This window comes from Scleropages formosus, chromosome 20 (genome assembly GCF_900964775.1).
Source record: "Scleropages formosus chromosome 20, fSclFor1.1, whole genome shotgun sequence".
NCBI lineage: Eukaryota > Metazoa > Chordata > Actinopteri > Osteoglossiformes > Osteoglossidae > Scleropages > Scleropages formosus.
The window spans coordinates 8872989-8896910 of NC_041825.1; the positions used below are offsets into that span (position 1 = coordinate 8872989).

Consider the following 23922-nt stretch of genomic DNA (forward strand, 5'->3'; position numbering starts at 1 on the left):
CCTATAAATAAGAACTCAGTAAATTGAAGGAACAGCGCTGACTTCGAATTAACCGGGGTCGTGATTTACCTTTGCAGGCTGGTTTAAGCTTGTACATAGACCTGGTGTGGTGCACTAAATTGGACTGCACATGTCCATTCCTGCACCAGAGTTTTGGGTGTGGGCTGATGGGAGAGACCCTCATCTGAGAAGAGCTGTGTGCGTTTGCTGCAGGGGATCCATGACCAGCCTGGAGTCGTGTCACAGCGGCTTCTCCCAGCTGAGTGGCGGGACCACGTCCTCCAGCCAGTCCCAGAGCAGCTCCCTCGTCTCCAGGTAGTCCACAGAAATGGAGGCCGCTGCAGCATGAGCCATACGTACACAGACGCACACGGAAGTCTACGCCACACTTTTGAGATGTACATAGTTTCTGCACAAACACACATTTTAAGGGCTATATAACCCCGAGAACAAACAAGAGTGTCACTTTACAGAAACAGTCCAGGGACAGCAGATGTGCATTTCAGCTACTGTTTTTCTTAAACTCTTAAGATTAATGATTACATACACATATCTGACCTCCAGAGAAGCAGGAGAGATACCCATGTCTTGAATATAACCTTAGATTCTTACTGGCAGCGATTGCTGCGTATTTTTGGTTGTATAATAACAGATAGGGCTAGTGGTGTTTTAATACCTATGCTGAGCAACTCAGTGTTCATACACACATAACATGGCAATATGCCGAAGAGGGGTAGTGTATCGAGGGCCAGTCCCTACAGCAAGGCCTTTTAAGAGCAGTGGACAATAGCCATTTCCATGTGTAATTTCACTGAAAACAAAACAGAAGCACATTGTCATATTCTGTCATGTTTCAGTAGCATGTACAGAAACAGAAAAATGCTGAAAGAGAAAAACAGTGCATTGAAGACTTAATTTTGCAAAAGCACTTTGCATGGAATAACTGAAAGAGTTCAAGGGGTTCACTTCAAGACCTAAAGCGCTCTTGCAAATGAGCACACAGCAGTTTCTCCCATCAGTGTATGTGACAGAGGGGCAGGACCAAAGGGCTCTGCAGTAAAAGTAAAATACTGAGGCTGTCAGCGTCAGTAGGTATTCTCACATTTTTCTGAGTCTGAAAAGAGAGGGCGCCACTACATCACACTACCGGACTGAGACGAGTTCCACTTTGTCACATTGATGAAACTACCTCCAAAACAGCTGCAAAATTAGATGCAAACAATATTAATATTGTCAGTGTTTAGTAACAGAGTTGATGGGCTGCATATGTTTGTGTACACTGAATGCTTTTGTGATTTAAAGCCATATTCACTCTAAGTAGTGGTGTTTTGGAAAATGGAATGTAAAAGAAAGAATGAAAGGGGTAGTAAAGGGCTTTTTATATAAGCAATATTGACAAAGCACAGCTGATGCACTAATGTAAAGTTGAGAACTTGAGCCAGGAGCTGTTTTTTTTTTTTTTTTAAACTGCCTTAAGTGGAAGAAAAATGTTAGAATAAAGGTTAAAAGAAAAACCAACTTGGAATGAATGCCATAATAAATTGTACATATTAAATTATCCTCACACACAAAGAAGCACATTAAGGCTCCTTCGACAGGTTGGAAAAAAACTCCCCCCCCCCCCCCCCCCATTTTCAAGACTGTAAGAGTGGTGATTATTGTTCAAAGGACTAAGTTATTTGTCAGTACTTTTTCTAAAATGTGTAACTCACCTGTGGCTATAGGGTCTCAGATTAACTTTATTCATTAAACATTAAGGACTACAGGTGAGTTTTGAACACTAGTACAGTAGGTTGTTATTCAGAACTGCCCTGAGAATAAGGTTGTCTCATGAGAACAAAATATTTCTGAACTTTGGAATGTACAGGAAATGTTTGTTACATCTGTAAAATAAACAAATTGTAAATAAAACCCAGTGTCAATTATTTAGCAAAATAATGTGGTCATGATCAACTAATTTACTTTTAATTACACACAAAAAAAAAATTGTACAGAGCCATAAGTATTCACATCAAAAGTACAACTCATACATAAAATAAAAAAATGAGGGAGGCATAACACTGTACCAGAGCCCCAGCTTGTCCCAATTTAGGAATGTGCAAACTGGACCCATTTGTTCCAGTTGGCCTCATGAGGGAAGACCTTACCCAGCCGCAGACAGCAGTCCACAGATGGCTCATAGAACGGGGTGCCGTTCTCATTCACTTTCACACATTCTTTCACCTCTGGTACCTGGGGTGTGGAAAACAGCGAAGCTCTGGGCCGCCCTGCCATGTACCTCTTGTGCACGCAGCCCATGTCTTCTAGTGCCTGGGAAGTGAAGAAGCCATAAAAAGTGGAGGTTCGCTACAAACTTACCCCGATTTTCCTCTGGACTAAAGACATGATTTTTGCAGTGGTTAGGGACTGTGTTCTAGTACTGTAATAGAAACAACCCAAAGTGATTTACTCATAGGAAAAAAAAAAAAAAGTATTTTACCCCCTTAGTACAAATGAGTAAGACACAGACAGCAATATCATGCAAGTAATGATTTAACAAGGGAAAAAATATGTGCCGCTCAGATGTGCAGCCTGAAATAACATTGTCTGATCCCTGGTTGGTACCATGTCATTACTAAAGGCTTTTAAAGTACAGCTGGTCCTCAACTTACGACGAGGTGGCTGGAATGGAACCCCGTCTTAAGTTGCAAATCCCCTTATACTTAAGGATATATTAACACGCACGAATACTATGTTGTATAAAAGGGCTTTAACATTTTTACAGTCATGTTAAAAAATACTAGAACAATAATAGAGTACAGTATAGTTTCATGTTCTAAATGTATCTTTTTCCACTTTTTTTGCACCATCAGAACACTCACTTTTTCACTTGCTAGTAGTTTTAATTAAAATACCTGGAAGGAAATCACAGGCCAAAACAAGAAATATGGCAGTGTGACCAGACAAATTTCTCATACAGCAGGTAGAGGGGTTGTCAGACATTACGACCAAATGTTGGGGCTTGAAAATAATATAAGGTTAATGGAATGGCCATCAAGCCAAGGACCACCTGTATTATGACAAAGATGAGAGTTGAACAGGGATTAATTATCCAGGCACAATGTAGCGAGGATGCAATTACCTGCAGAAGGTCCAGGAGAACCACGGGCTGCAGGACACCCCTGTAGTGCTCCATGAGCATTGGCTCGGGGATTCCAGGCTTGGTCATGATGTGGAACAGCAGGGCTTCCAGCATGCCCTTGCACACCGGCTTGTTAAGACTCCCGTCAACGATGCGCCAAGGCCGGCTGACGAAGCTCACGCTATCCGTCACGCTCCCACCAACGTCTTCAGGCCTGCTCAGAGTGGAGATGCTGCATTCATGAAAGGTATCCAATTCACTGTTGAAATTTTACTGTTTACACAGGTTCAACAGATCCATTCCAAATGCTACATGCAGTACATTTAATATACAGTATATATAATAAAATCACAATATGAGAATAGTTTTGGTGCACGCTTTTTCTAAATTATACTTTAAGACTGTTGCAGCACACATACAATGTTAATGATGCATAAAGGTGAACACAATGCTTACCTGTCATCCACCTTTGCGGCAGAGCAGCCTTTATCGTTATCTGTGTGCAAATGAACAGCTGAGTCAGCAGCTAAACAAAAGGCTTTTCAGACACTTACTGACATTTAGAGATGTGCAAAAATACAGTACCAGACAAAAGTGTGAGCAATACCTGAAAAGGACAAACTGCATCTCTGGGGACTGCTGCAAAAGACCTGGAAAGACACCGTCTTACTTCCGGCTTAAACTAAGAACCGAGTGCTGGTGCGGCGGCAAAGCGAGTAGCGCTGGTGCCTCTCTGGGCCTATGGGTTCAGACATGGATTCGAACCTGGCTCCATCTGCGTGTCGTTTCCTTGTCTGCAGCACCCCCTTCATGTGAGTTTCCACGCACAGGCCAAAGAGATATTTCAGGTGAACTTGTCACACTTAATTGTCCTTTGTGTGTGTGTGTTGCTCTGTGGTGTGAATAGGTAGATAATTCTAAGCAGCTTTATTGTAATTCATTCTAGACAAAAGCATCAATTAAATATAAAAGAAGAATTATAACAACCAAATGTCTTGTGAAAAGACTGGTTTCCAGAAAGTCTACTCAAAACTTTTGTCTGATACTGCACATACCTTAAAAAACCTGTGTTTACATTTATTCACACTCCATTTATTCATTTCTCCGAAGCGACATACAACATTGCATAGGTTTCAAATGTCAAACCATCAAGGAGAATTTAGGAATTATTCTCACCTTCACTTCTTGAGTCCAAAGAAGCCAACTTTGACTCAGCCAGTTGAGCAGGATGATCATTAACAGGAGATGCTGATGGTGATGCTAATGCTGATGATGATGATGTCGCTGTGTATTCTTCAGGCTCTGTCTTCTCCTCTCCTTGAAGCTCTGTTTTTGTCACTTCTTGGACATCACTTTCCAGAGCCGGTCTTTTGGGTATATTCAGAGCTTGTACCTCATGTTCGTCCTCCTCTCCCATGGACTCCTTGGTCCTCTTCCTGGGCAAAGCCTGATGTGGCTGGACGGCCCTGCTCTTCATTCGGAGCGCCTCGGGGGCGTGAATGAGCCACGGGTCAGCGGACTTCACAGCCACATATCGCACCGATGTCCCCCCAGCCTCCAGCACCTCTTCCAAGCTGATCAAGTCCTGAACAAAAATACCCACTAAAAGTTCTACAAGTGTAATTAAGGCATGCAGAGGAGAATATTACAATGTTCCAGCTGACTTCAGGAATCAATATTACAATTTCACACAAAGCCACAACAAAATAAATTCATGGCACTAAGGGTATGGGAAGAAATTAGAAATACATAATAAAGGACAACACTCAAACACAGAATACTTAATTTTGCACATTCAATGTGACGTCACACATCCAATGTTAACATATAAATAAATGTTGATACTCTCTTATGATGATGAGTATTCTCCTTTATTACTGACTCATTAGTGATTTTAGCTTCAAAATAGAAACGTTTCCTGCTGGAGCTGCAAGTTATCCATCATCGCTATAATCCTCTATCACCATACAGTGTATTTCCACCCAGCACAGGTGTAGGTACTCACATCAAGATACTGCCACAAGGTCCTAGTCCTGCCATCCTGCACCTCCTCCAAGCGGGAGAAGGTCTGAGCGAGCTCCATCCGGTCACAGCCAAAGACATCAGCACTCTCGATGGTGCCGCTGACCTCCAGCACAGCTTGCAGGTCCTCGGCACTGTAGCTGCACCGGTGGATGCACCAGCTGCTGAAGCGCTCCAGGCGCCCGGCGTCCTGGCACGGCCGCAGCAGCCGAGTGAAGCTGGTGGGCAGGCAGGCCTCCCCCCGGCGCGAGTCATCCAACACGTTGCCACCTGAGACAGAAGAGGGAAGTCACAGAGAGATGAGCGCATGATGACTGCACTCCTTTTCACGACTGAAAGGAGACTGCGCTGGATTTTTCCAGCCACGTCTGACTTACCGGCACTGGAGAAGAGCTGGTGTGACGGGCTCTTCCGCAGCTTCAGCCGCATGGCGCACGAGTTCACCACAATGTTATCGTTGGTGTTGAGGTTGCGCAAGCTGACAATGCCAGGGACACAATATCCACGCATCAGCAGGTAGTTCGTGTGGGAGGCCTGCCTGGCTTTAACCTCGATCTTCTTCCTCCCGTCGGCCTCATCTACCTCCTCTTCCTCGTCGTCTTCCTCTGTCACATCCTTTGAAATGCTAAGACAAAAGACAACACTAACTGCTCCGAGTTCTGAGCGGCAGAAACCCCTCCGAAAACTCAACACTGATTCACAGCTCAAAATTTGCTAAAAGAAACTGTCATGTACGTATCTTAAATACGTAATAATTATGACATTGTAGTCAGCATCGTTACACACCAGTTTATTTTTAAATTCTAATAAAATATTTTTTGAATTATGTATTTTAAATTTATTCATTAACTGACGCTTTTCTTCAAACTGATTTACAATGTTAAGGTGCTTAAAACTGTTTATCCATTTAACCTGGGTAACTTTACTGGAGCAATTTAGAGCAAGTACCTTGCTCAAAGGTACTACAGCTGGAGGCGAGGCTCGAACCTGCGACCTTCGGGTCCAACTCTAACCACTACGCTACCAGCTGGAGTGTATTTACAGCTGTATGTATCAATCACTTGAAATATCAAGTAATTTTTTCCACAAATCATATTTCATTTCACCAGGCATCCTGCCACTACGGAGAAAAATGTTATGATCCAAGCGAGAGGGAGGATGCTGGTGCAAAGAATAAGACAATTAGTTAAAATTCTACTTTTCCAAAAAAGTACCTTTATGTCACATTTTGAGAGCTGTATGCTTGATCATCACTATGAATATTCAAATGGCCCTGTGTTGTCGGGTAGGCTCCGGTTCCCCGTGACCCCGTATGGGACAGGCGGTTCAGAAAATGTGTGCGCGCTAAATAAATATTTAAGTTTTTTTATTATTTAATTTTTACTTTACTTATTTACCAACTTTTTCTTAATTCTGGAAAACACATTTAAAAAACAACATCGTGTTGCACTGGACTGTCCAATCATTCCGACATCCAGTCACCCAAAGTCTGGTCTTGCACCGATGAACGACAGCGCTACTGTATAAATGCAGAAAGGTGACATGCACTGCAAGTACCTCTTCACCACCTCGTTGTCCACTAGGGTGCTGTCCACCACTACTATGTGCTCAGGAATGGACAGTTCCACGGACAGCAGGCCCATCATCATGAGGCTCAGGCTGGCAACGCAGGCACCTCCGGCAGAGTCCAGAGAGAAGAGCACTGTGTCGGGTTCTGCTGGCAGCTGCTCTCCCTCTTGGTCCTGGAAGAGGAAGACGTTGGGTCTGTCCTCCCTGCCTGCGTGCTGCAAAGTCTCCAGGAACTCGAAGGCCTCTGTGCAAGTGCTGGTGGGAAAGCGCCAAGAGAAGCACCTGGAGAGAGAAGCGACAGTTTCCCAGTGTAAGACACCTAAAGCAGCCCCTGAACCTGAAGCGTGTGATGATCTCTAGCTCTGTAGCGGCAAATGAGGTCACAGTTTCAGGACAAATGCTGGGGAATTTTTTCTTTTGGATCTACATTCACGTTGTAGCTGCACTACAGTAAGAAGCTTGGTACTGAACTGCCCTTACAGATCTAAACACTGCAGTAACTTTCATTTTATTTTGTACCTTTAACCACAACCCTACTTTCAAAACTTTAATGTCTGACATTAAATTAGCTTAATATAGCAGTTAATACAAGTACCATTTTCATCATTTTTTGACAATATCTTTAGCATGACACAGATCTGGCCTCTGTTTCTGGAAGAACAGCAAGATGGGAGGAACTTCCCAAAATTGCCCTTAGCGTGTGAACGCGTGCTACGCAGCTCTGCTGTACAAACGGGTGAACGACTGTCGAAAAGTTTAGTGTATTTAAAATTGTAAGTCACCTTAGATAAAGGCTTCAGTTAAATACTACTTCATAATCATTGTAAGTCACTTTGGGAAAGCATCTGTTAAATGAATATCCGTAAATTTTTCAAATAAAATCCCAATTCAGGCCTCGTAAAGATGAAGAAATGCCCTGTAAGCACAAGTACGGTTTTAAATCAAACTCCTTGTAAAGTCAAATTCTTGTAACCGTAGTGGGTATATCTCAGGGATGACTACTTGTTGAAGGCATTGCTTGTGTGTAAATGTATTTATGTATGTATATTCGAGATGTACGTCGCTTTTCACAAAAGCGTCTGCTAAATGAATAAATATAAATAAATGTAAATGGAAAATATTTCCTTTAAGAAGACACGCGAGTCATCGCATAACAGCCATCGCACCTGAAATAGGTCTGAGAGAGCTGGTAGGACATGGGTAGGAAGGGCAGCCCGCGGCTCTTCTTGGGCCCAAAGGACTTGCTGACGCGTCGCCGGTTGACCAGCCCCCGCTTCTGACACTTCAGAAAAGCCGTCTCCAGAACTGTCTGCTTGTACTTGTTGTACACGTGGAAGGTCTGGGAAAACAGAGAGGCTGAAACTGAAATGGCTACACAGCACATGTATGTCTTTTTTGTGCTCGCAACTATAGAACAAGTAATGCAAGATGGATCCACTTTTGGTTATAAGGCAATTTTTTCAAGACTTTGAGTTATAATTATTCGGCTGGCTGGTGTTTTTTTTCCTTTAAAAGCAATAAAAACTGTTAAGCTTCTGACACTGATTTACCCATTTATACTGATGGGTAATCCTTACCAGAGTCAGGCTAAGAACCTTGATTGAGGGCAGTACAGCAGGACCAGGGATTTCAAGGCAGCAGCTCTAACCACTACATTTACATTACTTCACTCAGCAGATGCTTTTCTCCAATGTAACTTCCAACGTAGTGTTATCAGCTCACATACCTTATTCACCAAGGTGACTTACACTGCTAGATACACTACTTACAATAAGTTACTCATCCGTACATTAGTGAAACACACTCTCCCCGTCACTGACACACTAGGAGTGACAGAGTCACCAGTCTGCCTGAACAGCATGTCTTTGGACTGTGCAAGGAAACCCACACAAGCATAGAGAAAACATGCAAACTCCACACAGACTGAACGGGGATTGAAGCCACAGCCTCTCGCACCGCTCAGGCGTTGATACAACAGTGCTACCTGCTGTGCCACCGTGTACCCTACACCACCAACTGCCCTTGTGACACTCAACATTCAGACTTATGTGGACTTAAGAGAAATTCATAAATCGGGTCTCCAGGGACTGTTGCCTTGCAGGTTTTTAGAGGATACATTACTAGTAGCGTAGAGCTGCTGCCTTTGGACACAAAGGTATTTTCTCAAACTCCTCCAGTAAAATCGCTCAGCTGTACAAATGGGTAAATAATTGTAGTTAGAGTAACATCATAAGTCTTTTTTTAATCATCATCTAAATGAACATATGTAAATTACAAACTGCTTTTGATGTGAAATACTAGATGAGGGGGCTGACTATCCAGTGGTCCGCAGAATCAAAGTCCCCACGGTAATAAAGTCCTGAGCATTTCTGCTTTGAGGGTGGGACCTGTTGCTGTCTAATGCCTCACCTGGAAGGAGAGAGAGCTTTTCATCTGTGAGTTGGACAGCACCAGTGTGCTCTGGATGAGGTTATTAAGAACCAGAGAGTGGATATCTTCAAGGCTGCAATCAGAAGAGCTGCAGGTCAGACTGGCATTGGATACCAAACTGGAATATCAGCTACACATAATGCGACAGTACCTGGTGAGGATGTCTGTCCTGCTCTCCTCTGCATTTTCTCCAATTGCATACACCTTGAACCTGCGTGGTGATCACAGGTGTTCACTGACAACTTCACGCAATGCACTCCAAAGCACACTGCATTCTGAAACAGCACATCTGAATAGTGGTCCTCGAATACCTTCCGAAGAGTTCCTCTTTGGTGTCTGGGATACGCAAGCCGCGGTCGTCTGAAACCGAACTGAACTTCTGCCTCAAGACAGCAACAAACTCCTTGAACTCGGATGCACAGACCTGCAATGTCGACAAAATGTTTCCTTAGTTAATGTATTAAGGGGTTTGCAAGGAGGAAAGAATAATCACTTTTCTGCTCCAACACAACAAAGCTTTCATGCACTACATATTCAGAGAACTGCCACGGCAACAGATGGGAGGGACTCAGAATAGAATAATACTTGTGACTGTCAAAACACTCTACTACTGCAACCTTAATTCTGCAGAAATTAAGTTTAATCAGAATAATGTGTAAATAAATATCCTACAATGTGTACCTTTTCAAAAACCCCAGGCTTATTTTTTCCAAAGTCGGTACATTAGTCCTACCTCTGGGTTGTCATAGTTATTCTTCCGGTTCTGAAAATTCTCAATGAGGTCTTTGTCTTGGTACACCTCTGCCAGGCATATTCTACATACAAAGAAAAAAGAAATTAACACAAGTTTAAAGATGCTTACTAGCAACCAAATTAACTGCTGATACAGATGAGCTTATATTTGCATTGAGGTTGACATTTGAAAATCATTATAAATAAAGAACTGTGGTCTCCGCCAGAAGTTCCCACTGTAAACATGAGGATGACCAAGGTGTTTAAGTTGCTCTCACTTGAAAAACTGAAATTTGATTTGCATGACAATTCTAAAGAATTCTGGAATGTATGAACACCCGTGTGGAACTTATGAGAAAGTGCTACATAATCATATCTGTGATAAACTGTAACCTGTTGACCATGAGCCCTCAATCCTATGTTTGTGCACATATTTTCATTTTTTTGGCGTTTCTACCTGTGTGCTTTTGTGACTGACTCTGTGCTGGATTAAAACAATAAATAAATTAACATGAACTCCAAAACTCGCCAAACCTACTTGAAATTGAGGTTAGTCTGTGGGTTTTTCATGATATAGCGGGACCGCCGACCGACAGATAAGGAGGTCTTGTCCAGGGACTCCTCAAACTGGGCATGAAGGAGGTCTCGCACCACTTGCCACGGGACGAATGGCTTCTTAATCTGATGACACAAAATCAAATAGAAAAACGGAAACTCCTCCACCCTGAGCCCTAGAGAGACTTCCATTATCCCTCCATACCCTATACTCTTCTACTGATTGTATCATATAGTCAGGCTCACTCATTAGTGTGTGTGAGTGACAGAGAGTGTGTTCCACTGATGTATGGATGAGTGACCCATTGTAAGTAGTGTATCTAGCAGTGTAAGTCACCACGGTGAATAAGGTGTGTGGGCTGATAACACTACGTAGTATCTATTGGAAGTCCTTCTTGGGGTGCCTTGCGACGGACTGGTGTCCAGTCCCCTCCCCCCTCGCATCCTGTGTTGCCGGGTTAGGCTCTTGTTCGCCGCGACCCTGCTTGGGACAAGCGGTTTCAAACACTGTGTGTGCGTGTGTTTGTATGTACTTCTCAAACATCTGAAACTATAAAAATGACAGATTCAGGCATGTGTCAAATTGTTCTAAATAATTAGCTATTTCTTGTGTTTCTTTTAAAAAGCAGCTGTTTTGAAATTTAGTATTTTTTTTCTATTTGTGTATATTAATCTACTCCACAAATGTGATACAACTAAATTTTGGGTAATTCATTAGTTTTCTTTTTTTTTTTTTGAAGATCGCACAATTTGCACCATGCAGTTTCTGACATAATCAGATATACCCAGTCATTAGACGAAGACTTCCATGCAATGCACTTTAAATGCATCTGATCCCAATAAAATTCAAACACTGTCTCAGAAACATGTAAAATAATCACAGCATTGCTTTAAATTACTGGGTGGTGAAGCTCTGCAGGAAATGTGCAATAATCATGGCCGAGTTGATGGAACAAACCCCCCTCTCCTTCGAAGCTTCTGAATTGGATCTAGTTCTTATTCTATGCGTTTGTAAATATCCCCATTACCCTCTAGATCTATCATGTATGTATTCAATATTTATGTCATTGCCATAGGATTCTACCTGAGTAATGCATATGAGAAAAATAGTGGCATTATTTATCTGTATTTAACTTATACAAGCAGCTCTTTTTCTGTATTTAAAGGTCTGATATTAACGGCATTTTTGTTTACAATCAGTTACTAAAGTACTTTCGGCACAATAAATTTTGGAATTTCTGTGTATGTAATTTACAGTTATGCCTCTATAGTAACCCCATTAACAGTACGAAAGGTAAACCAAACACATTACTGGGCTAATGAAAAAGTGCGCAAGCAGCAGGGAGGTCATTATGCGCTGCACGTGCCTACAGGCAATGACAGGCACAAGTCACAGGCAGAGCGTCCCAGTGCCTTGCCTTGCGGTTGAGGAAGTGGCTTGCAACACGGCACAACATGAGAAGACTGTCCTCCTGTACTGTCCAGATGACTCGAAGGCGCGTCATCCTCTCCAGAGCGCTCCGATCAGCCTCATCGTGGAATGGGAGTCGTGTGTGCTTCTTCACCGCACCCACTGAGGAACCACATGGGGGGGGGGGGGGGGGCTATCTTAGCAATGAACCACTTCTCCCTGCTACACGAACACGCCTATTATGGAACGCAGTCCCTCCTCACCTTTCCTCTTCTTCTTGGATGGCTTTGCCACAGCCTTCAGCCTCTTGCGTTTCCGTTTTTTGCCACCCACAACATAGTTGTTCCTTTCACTGGGCTCAGTGGTTATCTGAATGTCCTCTTCCACCACCGGCAGGAGTGTGGAGTCTCTGATGCTGCTCACTTTGCCAGCTGAGAGGGGAATGGAAACACATGTGTCTAAAACTGCACATTTAAAGTCTGGAGAGGTCCTGGGAAAGGCTGCCACTCACCTCCACACATGGAGAGGGGAAGAGGGTGTTTTTTGAGAAGGTTTTTCAGCCGAAGAGTGGGACTGGATTCTAAAGTATTGTCCGTCTGGAAAGGGGGGGGCGTGGGGATCAAGGTAAATCAACACGATACTGTAGGTATCAGTTCAGTCAACATAATAAATAAAAATCACAATGCCTACACTGTTTTTTTTGGGGGATAATTACTTTTTTGGCTTTGCTGAGCAGGTAGCTGGTCCATATCCAGTTGCGCTTGAGATGAGCAAAGAAGCATGAGTCCAGACCTCCTGCACCCTGTCCATCCCCAGGAGTAACACCATTGTCTGACACCTCCCGGCTTCCCCTGCCAGGAAAGAGCTAATATCCATCAGGCTCAAGCCACCACCACATAGGGGGCACAGTGAGCCTCCAGCATTCAGGGAAACCCACCTGAGTGTGTACGCCAGCCGCGCGTACCGCTGCTCTGGCCTCTCTGGCTCGGCAGAAGGAGGGAGTTTGGCCTCCTCCTCCTCGTCCCCCTGCCCTGAGGCAGACTTCGTACGAGGGAATCTTATCACACCTGGGTATGGAGGGATAATGTTCACTACTGTTCAGACACTTCACAGGTTGGGGAAAAGACTTGAAATAAAAGACTATTAAAAGAAGCTAAAAAGCAATAAAAATAAGAATGTCACTGAAGCTAAGCTTTCTATTTGAGCAGAAGGAATGCTGATGTTTGAGAGTGTACCTAAAGGTGTGTTCAGGCAGACACACTGCAAGTCGAACCAGTAATTCTCCACATCCTGAGTCGTGTTGAATACGTAAAATCGATGCTCAAACGGACGACTTGACATGGCCAAATTATAATGGGGCTCACAAGTGGTGGTGTCCACAATAGTGGCCTTTGTCTTCAAGTAGACAAAGACCTGTGTGAGAAGAGCACAGCAACACAGCATCATTCACATGTACACCTACAGCACAACAATTAAAATCTACACTACAGTTATAACTACTTCTTCATCTGTGTTTATGAATTTGCAAGAAAAAAAATAACCTGATCTTTGTCTTGAAATTTTTCAATTGGTCCAAACTGCAGTAGTCCCATGTAGCACAATCGCTGCATGCTTTCATAAAAGCTAAATATGTACCTCCTGCAGAAACAAGTAAAGTGAATAAATGGGCTGCTCAGACCACTGGCTGGATCCAAGTATTATCTGAAACGCAGTGGTATCCTACCTTTTATACAGAAGTTGCTTCTTTATTTGGCTTGGCAAGAACCTGATGAGATAGTGTTGCTTTAGGGGATCATTGAGGTACGTTTCCAGGTCATCCACCTTGTGCCAGTCAGAAGAGAGAACTACACATCAGTAAATATTAGAAACCATCATCGTTGCTGCAACATGTTGACTGGAAACTTCAATAACCCGTATCACTTCCCAAAAAAAATGGGAAACAATTGGGGAAAAATTCCCAAAAACTTGGTTATGTTCCATCACAAAACCCACAGTTCTGCAGGTACAAGAAACCAAGGTAACGGGAATATGAATTTACTCTGAAGAGATGTTACAATGGGTCACCACATTTGCTATCCCAGATGCACTGGTAGCAGTTTAGTTGACTGTTGAAAATGAGCAACTATATTTTTTTGTGTCTTCTTGTGATATGAGCGCTGTGAATTGGAGCACAAGCTTCATGAAGGAAGCCCTAACCAGCTAAGGGGAAGGGAGGCCCCATGTATGCATTTGATCACTTTTGCCATAACAAAGCCCTCTCCCTCAACTTTATCTTCCACTTTAACAAATCCAGACTATGCTACGTAATTAAAAACCTGCCACTGTAAACACTCCAGGGAGCAGAGAACCTTGGTCATTTCAGATGTGAACACTGATTTAAGCAGTAGGACAAATTATCAATTCATCTTATTGAAATTCACTGCTTGGTGTGCTATCTTCAATGGCAATGCATCACTGAACTCACATCTGCAACCCAGCAGGGAAGCCACATCATGTGAAGTTACTGCCAGTTGCACAAATGGTAAGCTCACCATTTTATTTATTTACATCACATTTATTCATTCAGGTGATGCCTTTCTCCAAAGCAACTTACAATGTTAAGCTACTTACAGTTATCTACCCATTTATATAGCTGAGTCATTTTACTGGAGCACTTAGGGTAAGTACCTTGCTCAAGAGTACTACAGATGGAGTTGAGATTCAAATCTGCAACCTTTGGGTCCAAAGGCAGCAGCTCTAACCACTACACTACCAGCTGTCACTATTAATTTACTTAACTCATTCAGATGTCTCTCCAAAGCAACTTACAATGTTAATCACCTCACAATGATTTATTCATTTGTACAGCTGGGTAGTTTGTACTGGAGCAATGCAGGATAAGCACCTTGCTCAAGGGTACTACAGCTGGAGCAGAAATTTGATCCTAGATCCTTGAAATGCAAGGCAACAGCTTTAACTACTATGCTACTTGCTGCTAACCCCATGAGCTCCCCCACATCTTGTCACCTTCTGCCTTCTTTGCCTACTTTCCACACTGCTGTAAAATTACCTTATAGCTGACTTGTATGATCTGCACAAAGATGGAAAGAGGGAGAGAGAGGAGAATGTCGCTGGTGAGAGCCCATCCGTAGCCAAACTCTCGGTGCAGGGGTGTGGGTGGAATATACCTTCTCCAGGTAGGTTCGTCCGCATACACTATTAAAACAGCATAGAATCAAACGTGGCAAAGGCTACAAAGAAAACATGAAACCACCAGGGTTACCAGTCTTAGTACCTCTTTGAGTTTCAAACTCTGCTACTTTAGCGTCCAAGGAAGTGTTCTCCTTAAGTACACTGTTTGATGCAGCCTCCTGATGAAACATCTTGTCCTGCGCTGCCTTGTGACTGCCTTCCTCACTGTGCACAGGTTCTGATCCATCCTCCTCTGTCCCCTTGCTCTGTCCAGAGGTCCTCCTCAAGGGATGGCCATAAATGAGGTACCACAGGAACGAATGTACTACCTTCAGTCGAGGAATTTTAGGCAGAAAGCCAAGGGATCGTCCAAGACCTGGTACTACAGAGAGAACAAATGTTAAACAGTCTACAAAAATGACTAATTACATAATGGCTTTTTGATTCTTCACATTAAAAATGGACTTGTGTGCCATTTTCTTATTCACAAGTAATTAAAACAGTGTTTAGGAATGCTCAGGGATATCTTAATATCTACCAATTGAAGGCTTAAAGCCTTTAAGCTGCTGGACTCCCATCATCTCATCTGTTTTGCTTCTTTGGTTTTTGGGAGAACCAGAGCCTGGTCCTTTTTCGATGTTTTCATTTTTTTCCACTTCTTGCGCCTCCTTGTCCGTCGCTGTCTCCTGCGTAGCTTGGGCTGCTTTGATCCTATTAGATAAAGGAGGCAGGACATAGAAAGATGCTCCTACTTAGTACTGAAACTCAGGGTATATTGCCTGCTTTCCAATGTGACAAATAACTCACCGGAGTGCTGCGGTGGAACTCGATATGCGAAATCTAATTTGTTCAATGGCACTTCGGACCAGTGGATCATCTGGGGTGATGGAGGGATGGACCACAAACTCAACCTGGAAAAAAGTACACACATCAATTAAATTATATAGAATAGATGGACACTTTTTTTTTATCCCCAATGGAAACTGTGCGAGGGTACAGCAGCATACTTACAACACTGACAGACACTGAATCACACTGCAAGTAAAATTCACATTTAGACAAGAATATAAAAATAAGAAAAAGGAAAGAGATAAAAGAAATAAAAGGAGGGCACAGTTTCAACCGCTGGCTGACTGCATTCACTGCTAACGAACTGTCAGTAACTTTAGTTTAGGTTGCTTATCTGTGTCCCAAAACAGCTAAATGTATTATTTACTTAGCCAATGCTTTTTGCCAAAGCACCTTGCACTCTGAAACTACCTGCAATTTATCCACTTATAAACCTGGGTAACTCCTTTTTACTGGAAAAATTAAGGGAAAGTACCTTGCTCAAGGGCACTACAGGAGCAGGTAGGATTTGAAGCTGTGCCCTTCAGATCCAAAGGCAGTAGCTCTATGCACTACACTATCAGCTGCCATAACAGAATTCTTCTGTATTCTGACACATTTAAACTGGTACCGTCAGTCTGCAAAGCCACAGTTATTGTACCTTTTTGCTGACACCATCTTGGATGACAGTTGTGCGGAACAGTTTCAGCACTCCTTCTCTGGCGAGGCTACTCAACAGTCTTAGAATTGACTTCTTGCAGCATTTGGTGGACACTCCATCCTGTTTCTCCTCATCCATGATCATCTTCTGTACTCTGAAAAATGTATACTGTTAAACACTTCCAAAGAGGCCCACAAGAGACAGTGCAGAATGCAAAATGTTCCATATGGACGGACAGTCCCTGAAAGCCTTCACAGCACTGGAACTGCATTCAGAAACTGGTCACCTTTTCCACACCAGTTCCACCGAAACAGGATTCAAAGACCCACCCAAGCAGCACAGTTTCTCTTCATCATTCTGAAGGAAAGAAAACGATCACTTACGTGTACAAGCTCTCAATAACCTTGAGGTTGCGAACTGTTTCGATGATGAGGTTCTTTCTCTTGAGGAGCCTGTACGTCTGATGACGCTTCTCGATGTGCACAGCACCTGACGTCTTCGGGGGCCTCGCTCCCTACGACGACATTGAAGTCTCATCACAGAAAAAAAAAGTGCGGCCATAGACAATCAATTTATATTTTGAGAAAATCTGAAACTGTTTTTGCAGTAACACAGATGAAGAAGAGAAATAAGAGAAAACCTTGTGGCTGAGAAGTTCTTCAATAACAGTGACAGTGGCCTCATTATCAGTAGATGTGTTGAAGCTACTGACATTCGTTGTCTGGTCTGACGCATCCATGTCAAAGCTGGTCTCTTCCTGCATCACGCTTATGCTGTCACTCTGCAGTTTCTCCACCACTTCCTCTGCCATTGTTAAGGCAGGCAAACTTTTTTCTGAAAGAGAGGTGAGAATCTGAATGTGACAAGAGGCTTCATGCTGCCCTCCCAAAAGCCAACCAAGCTCATCCACGCACCCTTAATGGGAGTTGAGTGTTTTATGTCAACATTCAGTTTGGACTCTTTGCACATGCTCTTTTTGCTGAGATCTTCCTTCTGCATCTTGATGCTGGGCTTCAGGGACTTAGTTTTATGCGTTTGCTGCTCCTGAGGTGCTCCCTTGACCGGCTCCTGGAAATGAAGCCCAGAATGCAACTGCGACTTGCCCGCAGCATGCAAAGGGCTATCTACATCTGTTTGGCCCAGCTCGGCTGTCGCTCCCGTCATGAGCTGCTCGCTGCGCGCCTTCTCCTTAGCAAACTGCTGGTTCAGTTCGCTCTGCTCAACAAAGATCTTACTGATGTACTTGGTGGTTCGCTGCCGTCCCTCATCCTCCATGAAGCCCTTTGGTGAACATATAAATCAGTAAGACTACCTCAAAGCAGTTTTTGCCCCAGGAACAGATTGCAGTGTTTTTTTTGTTTTTTAAATAAACTCTGTCCTACCTTTATCATGTGATTTCGCTCCATAAGACGGCATATCATGCGTCCCTCTAGCTTTCCAACATTCATGCGTCCTCTGAGAGCAGACTGTGATATTCCTCTTGTTCCACTGGATATCACTGGAAAGCAATCAAATGATATCCCAAGATTCAAGCAAAAATGGACACAACTACAAAACATCCCCAAATCCGTTGAAGTATATGAGAAAATCTTTAAGTTTGGAGCATTCATTTTCTGCATCGGCATTGAGCAGTGTGCTGTCATTTGAATGTCAACACGAATGGAGCACAGTCACACCTATCTCATAGGCATTCGTCACAGTGTCTCGCTCCATTACACGGCTCTCGGACTGAGGTGGTTTCCTGCTGCTGTCCTCTTCGTTGTTGTCTTCGTCGTCGTCTTCTTCATTTTTCTCTGAATTTTTAAGGAGCTTCAGACATCGCACCATGATGTCTTTTCCTATTAATACATGGACAGACAGATATAAAAACTGTACTGATCCAGAAAGAAATTGCACAAGGCCACAGCGGCACACACATAACAGTGACAAAAGACACTGGAGTAACGCAGAAATACATAAATTGTCCAAAAAAATAGTGGCTTCAAATAAGTAAGAAGATAAAAAGTTACAGAGAGCTCAGTACCACTTGGAAACTAAAAGGTCACAACCCCAACAGTAAGATTTGGTATAGAGCCCAAGGACTGTTTGAAACTCTTTGGAACAGCACAAATGGACCAGTGTATTGCCGAATGTGCTCTTTCGTTCAGCCAGGGTGGCATGGAGTCCTTGATGGCTAGGAGTCCTCTGTACTAAAATGTATTTTATAGGTTTACTGTGTGGGTGTGTGCCCATTTGTAACACTTAGAGCAGAATAAGTGATTATTAATCATGAATATGATCACGTGTGGAAGGTACCTTTCTTGGTTTTGCATGGACCTGCGTCAGGGTTTAGCTTTTGGAGTGGGACATTGACAATCTGAACAAGCTTGGCTGCCATCATGTACTGGTACACTCGCTTGAAAGTTCCCTCATTAAGTTGCTGGTGGAGAAAAATTCAGGCTTCTTATTTTTGTTTCAAACAAATGTCTTCAAAATACATGCAATACTTGAAACGGTTGTATCTTACCAACTGATCTCTCAGGTTGATCATTACAGCAGTGTTGCCTGGACAGGTGGATAAAAGTTTTGATGTTTTTTCCATCAGGATGTCATACTTGTTTCTCCTAAAACAGATTTTAAAAATACATTTAAATGATTCAGAGAAGAGAAAAACATGTTGGTTTCACACAGTGAAATACGGTAATACTTTGTGTGATAGAAGTGATTTAAATCCACAATGTTTCCAATACACTATCAGAATACTGCAGGTGAAAATAAAGCAAGCAAGCAGCAAAGCATTTATAAATATTGCTCAGAATATTTGCAGAATTGTTTCAGACACTGAACAAATTACTATTTTCGCCTGGAATACAACTGAATGTTTATGCTAAAACCATTAAGGTTAAGAATCTTGCTCAAAAGGTACTATTACAGGGACTTGAAAGAGGAACCTTCCAGGGATATGTCTGCATTTCTGCCACTATGCTACCAGGAACAACCCATGACCTGCATTCCCTCACCGGTCCACATGAAACCTCTTCAGCAGGAGGAGGATTGAATACTGCTGAGGACCAGTTGGCTGGCGAATCACGTGTGACTGATGGGTGATCAGACCGTGGTTGTCCAGGGACCTCCTCATGTAGTGCATTTTGCCTGCATCGGTCCTGGTAGTTTGAAAACACAACCACAGTGTAACGCAAACACGGTCACATAACCATATCTTTCCTAAGAGTTGAATGTTGACAGGGAAGAAGGGGAAGGAAAGGTACTTGAAGGCTCGGCTGTGCAGGTCTCTCTGAAGCTCTCCCTGCCATCGGGCTCTGCCCAGTCGCTCCAGGATGCAGTAAGAGTAGTCATTCAGCTTTAGTTCAGGATCGCCCTCCAAACCTATGAGAGACCTGTAGCGGACTTCCTGGGAGGCCACCACAACCAGTTTATGCTCCCACCTGGAAGAATTTTACAACAGAAACAACTCGAAAACCTGCAGTGGTGACAGCAGGAAAAACAGGGGTACATTTATTTATTTCACTTAGCTGTCAATTTTCTCCAAAAATTATTGCTATGTTAAGCTACTTAGAATGATTTTCCATTTATACAGTTGCATTTCACCGTATGAATGCAGTGCAAGCACCTTTCTCAAAGATACTGCATCAGGAGATGGGATTCAAACCTAGATCTTTTGATTTCAAGGTGACCAATGTAACTAGTACGACACATGCTGTCACAAAAGTCTGCAAGTAAGAAACAAAGCAGTTTCTTTTGACAGGAAGCAGAGTCATGCAGAATTAAGTGCCATTCCAATGGTATTGTTCTTTTACTCCAGCTGGGATACATTGCAGCTCGGGGTCAGAAGTAGTGTAGCATTTATCATTATCACCTTGAAAGTTGAAGGTTCTTGGTTCAAATCCCACTCCTAATTCTTTGAAGGCTATTTTATTAGACAAAACAAAAAAAAAAGTCACCGTTTGAAAGCATCCTCTAGCGTGTAAGATGGTTTGAGGTCTTTTGTCCTGATGAGATCAGTGATGCTTTTTCGCTCTTTCAAGAACAGACAGGAACCCTGGATGCCATTTTTGTCCTGGTGAATCACATTAACAGGATAAATATCCTTGGATTCCACAGATGGGGTCAACTTCCGGATCTCCTGGACACCCGTTTCTGGGTCAACTTCTGCAAACCTGTGGGGGGGGACACTTGTGGTCACACACCAGTACTAAGCATTACAATAAACCACATTTAAACAGAAAAGAACAACATGAAGAAGGGACAGAGTGGGAAACGTAGCTACGTCCAGGGTACAGCTGAACAAAACGAGTTCAAATTTCAACTCCTCCTGCACTACTCTTGATCAAGGCACTTACTAATGTAATTAACAAATTGTATTTTCTATCAGATGTGCATCGCTTTGGAAAAAAGCATCTGCTAAATGAATAAATGTATGTAAATGTAATCGATACAGTAACATACCCCGCTGCATGAACGGGTAATTCATCAAAAAGCCGACTAACATTTGAGCTGTCTCGGACAAAGGCTAGCTCAGTAAAAATTAAGTGCACGATAAATTATTAAACGTATAAACAGCTGAATAATGGATAAACCTTTACACAGCTACTCATGCAATGTATCCTGGTTCATATGGTGGAATGAGACAAATTGACTGCACTAGATATAGAGTCACATGTCTGCATCCAGCTCTTTCTCTTCCTGTGCTGTTTTTTTTTTTTCAGACCGTGACGTCACTATAGTGGTTACAGCCACTGCCTGTGGATCCAAAGGTTGTAGGTTCGAATCCCCCCATACCTTTGAGCAAGCAAGGTATTCAAAATTCACCCCAAGCAAGTTGAAGCTGCTTAAGTAAAAAATATAAATGGATAAATAATAAATGAAAGAATCCGAACACTTTATAGTAAACATACCGTCAATAATAAATGTAAAAAAAAATAATAAATAATAAACCAGTCTGTCTAACAACAGTCACCTATCAAAGAACACAACAGGCGGCCTCTCCTGCGGTAACTCGTAGAACTCCATGTCTCGGTTGCAGAGCAAAGCTCTCCAGAGGAGCTCCTTCGTCGGGGGGTCCGTTTTCAGGGGGAATTTGGGGACTCTGTGTTCCAAACGGATCCATAGCGACGGAATCGTTATCCCATCCAAACCCTCCAAAGCTACTTCATCCACAAGCATCTCCAGGGCGTCCATCGCGCTGCAAAGTCAGTATCAAACGACTTTAGCGGTTAAGTAGAGCCTCGCGAGTCTGCGACAGCATTTAGTTAACATGATGTTACACCGGACAGCGCGGTAAACACTGCACTCCGCGAGACGTCATTTGCGCTTCCGCTTTGGTCGGCTTGCTCGTGCGCGCGCAGCGCGGGAGGGTGGGGAGTGCCGGGTGAGCTCGCTGCTGCCACCTCTCGGACTGGAGGGAAAGCGGCGGCGCTGCGCCACTACGGCGATTTCTGCAGGTTCTCCGCTTCACCGGCACCGATAGAATCTTTGCTTCTCAAACAGCTCCGTGAAGTTGGCCGCCCAACACACAGCAGAAAATGAAAAAACAGAGCGATCCGTTAACGACACGTTTGTGCCGTTTTGTGTCCAGAAATTGAGAGTTAGTGTCGTTTATTGACATTAGGACTGTTTTTTTTTTTTTCTTTCAGACCGTGACGTCACCCCCCCGACACACACAACAAACTCAGGCTTTTTCGTTCGCGCTGCGTTTGCGCGGGCTTCCAACATTCAGTGCGCAAAATGGCACCAATCACTCGTTGTTTTTTTTTTTTTGGCGGGGGGTCTTCAGGAAGCTTTTTTTTTTTTTTACGCTTACTGCTGTGTTTCAATGGTGTTGCGACGACATAAATGTACGGACATGTAAACAAATAAATAGATAAATATCTCCTGTCACTCCAGAGAAATATATGAAACGTAGGCATATTCTGAAGACGTTTTTTTCGAAATGCGTTGACGGGAATTAGTAGTAGTAAAGGTCTCGCGCTCAGCGATTTTTTTTTCCCTTTCACCTTTGTTTTAATCATTAATTTAATGTTGATGGTGGGGCGAATTTCTGTGGAAGAAAAAATATGAGGAGGAGAATCGAACAAAAACCAGTGATCCTACGCGGACGGACCCTCCCGAGTAACTCCTGAGGCTCAGCGATAGCTAGTTTATATTCGTCGTTTTCTTTTCTTTCCACCATATTTATTACACGAGTGGTAATAGATGCCGAGAACCACAAAAACACACAATTCTGCATATTCTGTCAGTTACAGCTGGTAGTGTAGTGGATACAGGGGTTGCCTTTGGACCCAAAGGTTGTAGGTTTGAATCCCACCTGCAGAGTATAGTACCCATGAGTAAGTTATGTACCCTGAGTTACTCCAGTAAAATTATCCAGGTGTGTAAATAATTGTAAGTTGCTTTTGCAAACACACACACCTTGACTGAAACCACTTGTCCCAAGCAGGGTCACAGTGAACTGCAGCCTTACCCAGTAACACAGGGTGCAAGGCTAGTGGGGGAAGGGGACACACCCAGGATGGGATGCCAATCCATTGCAAGGCACCCCAAGCAGGACTCAAACCCCAGACCCACCAGAGAGCAGGACCTGATCAAACCCACAGCACACACAGAGAGAACTGCTTGTCCCATATGGGGTTGGGGGGAGTCAGAGTCTAACCTGGCAACACAGGGCACAAGGCTGGAGGGGGAGGGAACACACCCAGGATGGGATGCCAGTCCATCACAAGGCACCTCAAGCAGGGCTTGAACCCTAGACTCACTGGAGAGCAAGACCTGGTCCAACCACTGCACCCCTCTGCTTTGGTAAACAGCCTTATCTAAATGAATAAATATAAGTTCAAAAAAAGGTGTCTTTGGCAGGTGGTGCAGTGGTTAGAGGCTCCACTCCACCTTGTACTTAGATTACCTTGGTTTGAACACCTCCTTCTGCTGTAGTACCTTTGATCAAGGTACTTACCCTAAATTTCTCCACTAAAATTACCCTGCTGCGTATATGAGTAAATCACTGTAAGCTGCTTTGGAGAGACATGTTAGCACAATGAATGTAATTTAAAAATGAATGGAAGCTGCCTCGTGAGCTTCACAGAGCTGGCTGTTCGCGGTAGGTCCTCCATTCTCGACTTGCATTGACGGTCACTGAATGCAGAACCCAGAGTACTGAACTCAGAAATTACGTGGTCTGATGAGTTATATTACGCACCTACAGAGGTGTACGTTTTCACAAAACCACTAGACGCCCCCAACCGACATCACACTGTAGGCGCCAGCTGGTATGAATGACTTCTCTGCACGGCTGTGTAAGAGACAACACAAAACTGTTTTGGGTACCCAGATGCATCCTTGATTTTTCTATAATTCAGGGATTCACGGGTACTTCACAAGCACAAGAGTGAAGATCCCTGCCCCCGTGGTGTGCTCAGCTGCTGGGGC

The 23922-nt window shown here is 43.4% G+C and overlaps 2 protein-coding genes across 5 annotated transcripts in view; one reads left to right on the forward strand and one right to left on the reverse strand.

Moving 5' to 3' along the window:
• The window catches only part of LOC108926953 (SEC14-like protein 5), a 28595-nt gene extending 26970 nt beyond the window's left edge, over positions 1-1625 (forward strand). For all 4 annotated transcript variants that reach the window (XM_029247067.1, XM_029247068.1, XM_029247066.1 and 1 more), the window contains one exon: positions 214-1625. In XM_029247067.1, coding sequence (XP_029102900.1) covers positions 214-319 — 106 coding nt within the window. In that variant the 3' untranslated portion in view covers positions 320-1625. The remainder of the gene's footprint in view (positions 1-213) is intronic.
• Positions 1623-21804, reverse strand: gtf3c1 (general transcription factor IIIC subunit 1). Its single transcript, XM_018739968.2, has 37 exons — positions 21458-21804; positions 20442-20657; positions 19749-19925; positions 19500-19643; positions 19007-19103; positions 18796-18919; positions 18177-18338; positions 17883-17998; positions 17415-17781; positions 17141-17334; positions 16884-17014; positions 16501-16654; positions 15819-15922; positions 15550-15722; positions 15115-15393; positions 14890-15035; positions 13564-13661; positions 13382-13478; positions 13076-13253; positions 12778-12907; positions 12556-12691; positions 12352-12436; positions 12104-12271; positions 11848-12002; positions 10413-10555; positions 9876-9957; positions 9454-9566; positions 9294-9353; positions 9122-9215; positions 7879-8051; positions 6701-6994; positions 5521-5768; positions 5127-5413; positions 4298-4706; positions 3578-3617; positions 3122-3335; positions 1623-2310 (listed from the first exon to the last, which is right to left on the reverse strand). The coding sequence occupies exons 1-37, from the start codon at positions 21676-21678 to the stop codon at positions 2089-2091; spliced, it is 6231 nt and encodes a 2076-aa protein (XP_018595484.1). The 5' UTR covers positions 21679-21804; the 3' UTR covers positions 1623-2088.
• Positions 21805-23922: the final 2118 nt, after the last annotated feature.

What these genes read in the sequence shown, in the direction of transcription:
- gtf3c1 (XM_018739968.2), bottom strand. Translation starts at nt 21,678, where the DNA reads ATGGACGCCCTGGAGATGCTTGTGGATGAAGTAGCTTTGGAGGGTTTG. An exon ending in AAGAGGTTTCATGTGGACCG is followed by an intron (nt 19,104 to 19,499) that starts GTGAGGGAATGC and finishes AATCTGTTTTAG; the next exon opens with GAGAAACAAGTATGACATCC. An exon ending in ATAACTATGACAACCCAGAG is followed by an intron (nt 9,567 to 9,875) that starts GTAGGACTAATG and finishes TCGACATTGCAG; the next exon opens with GTCTGTGCATCCGAGTTCAA.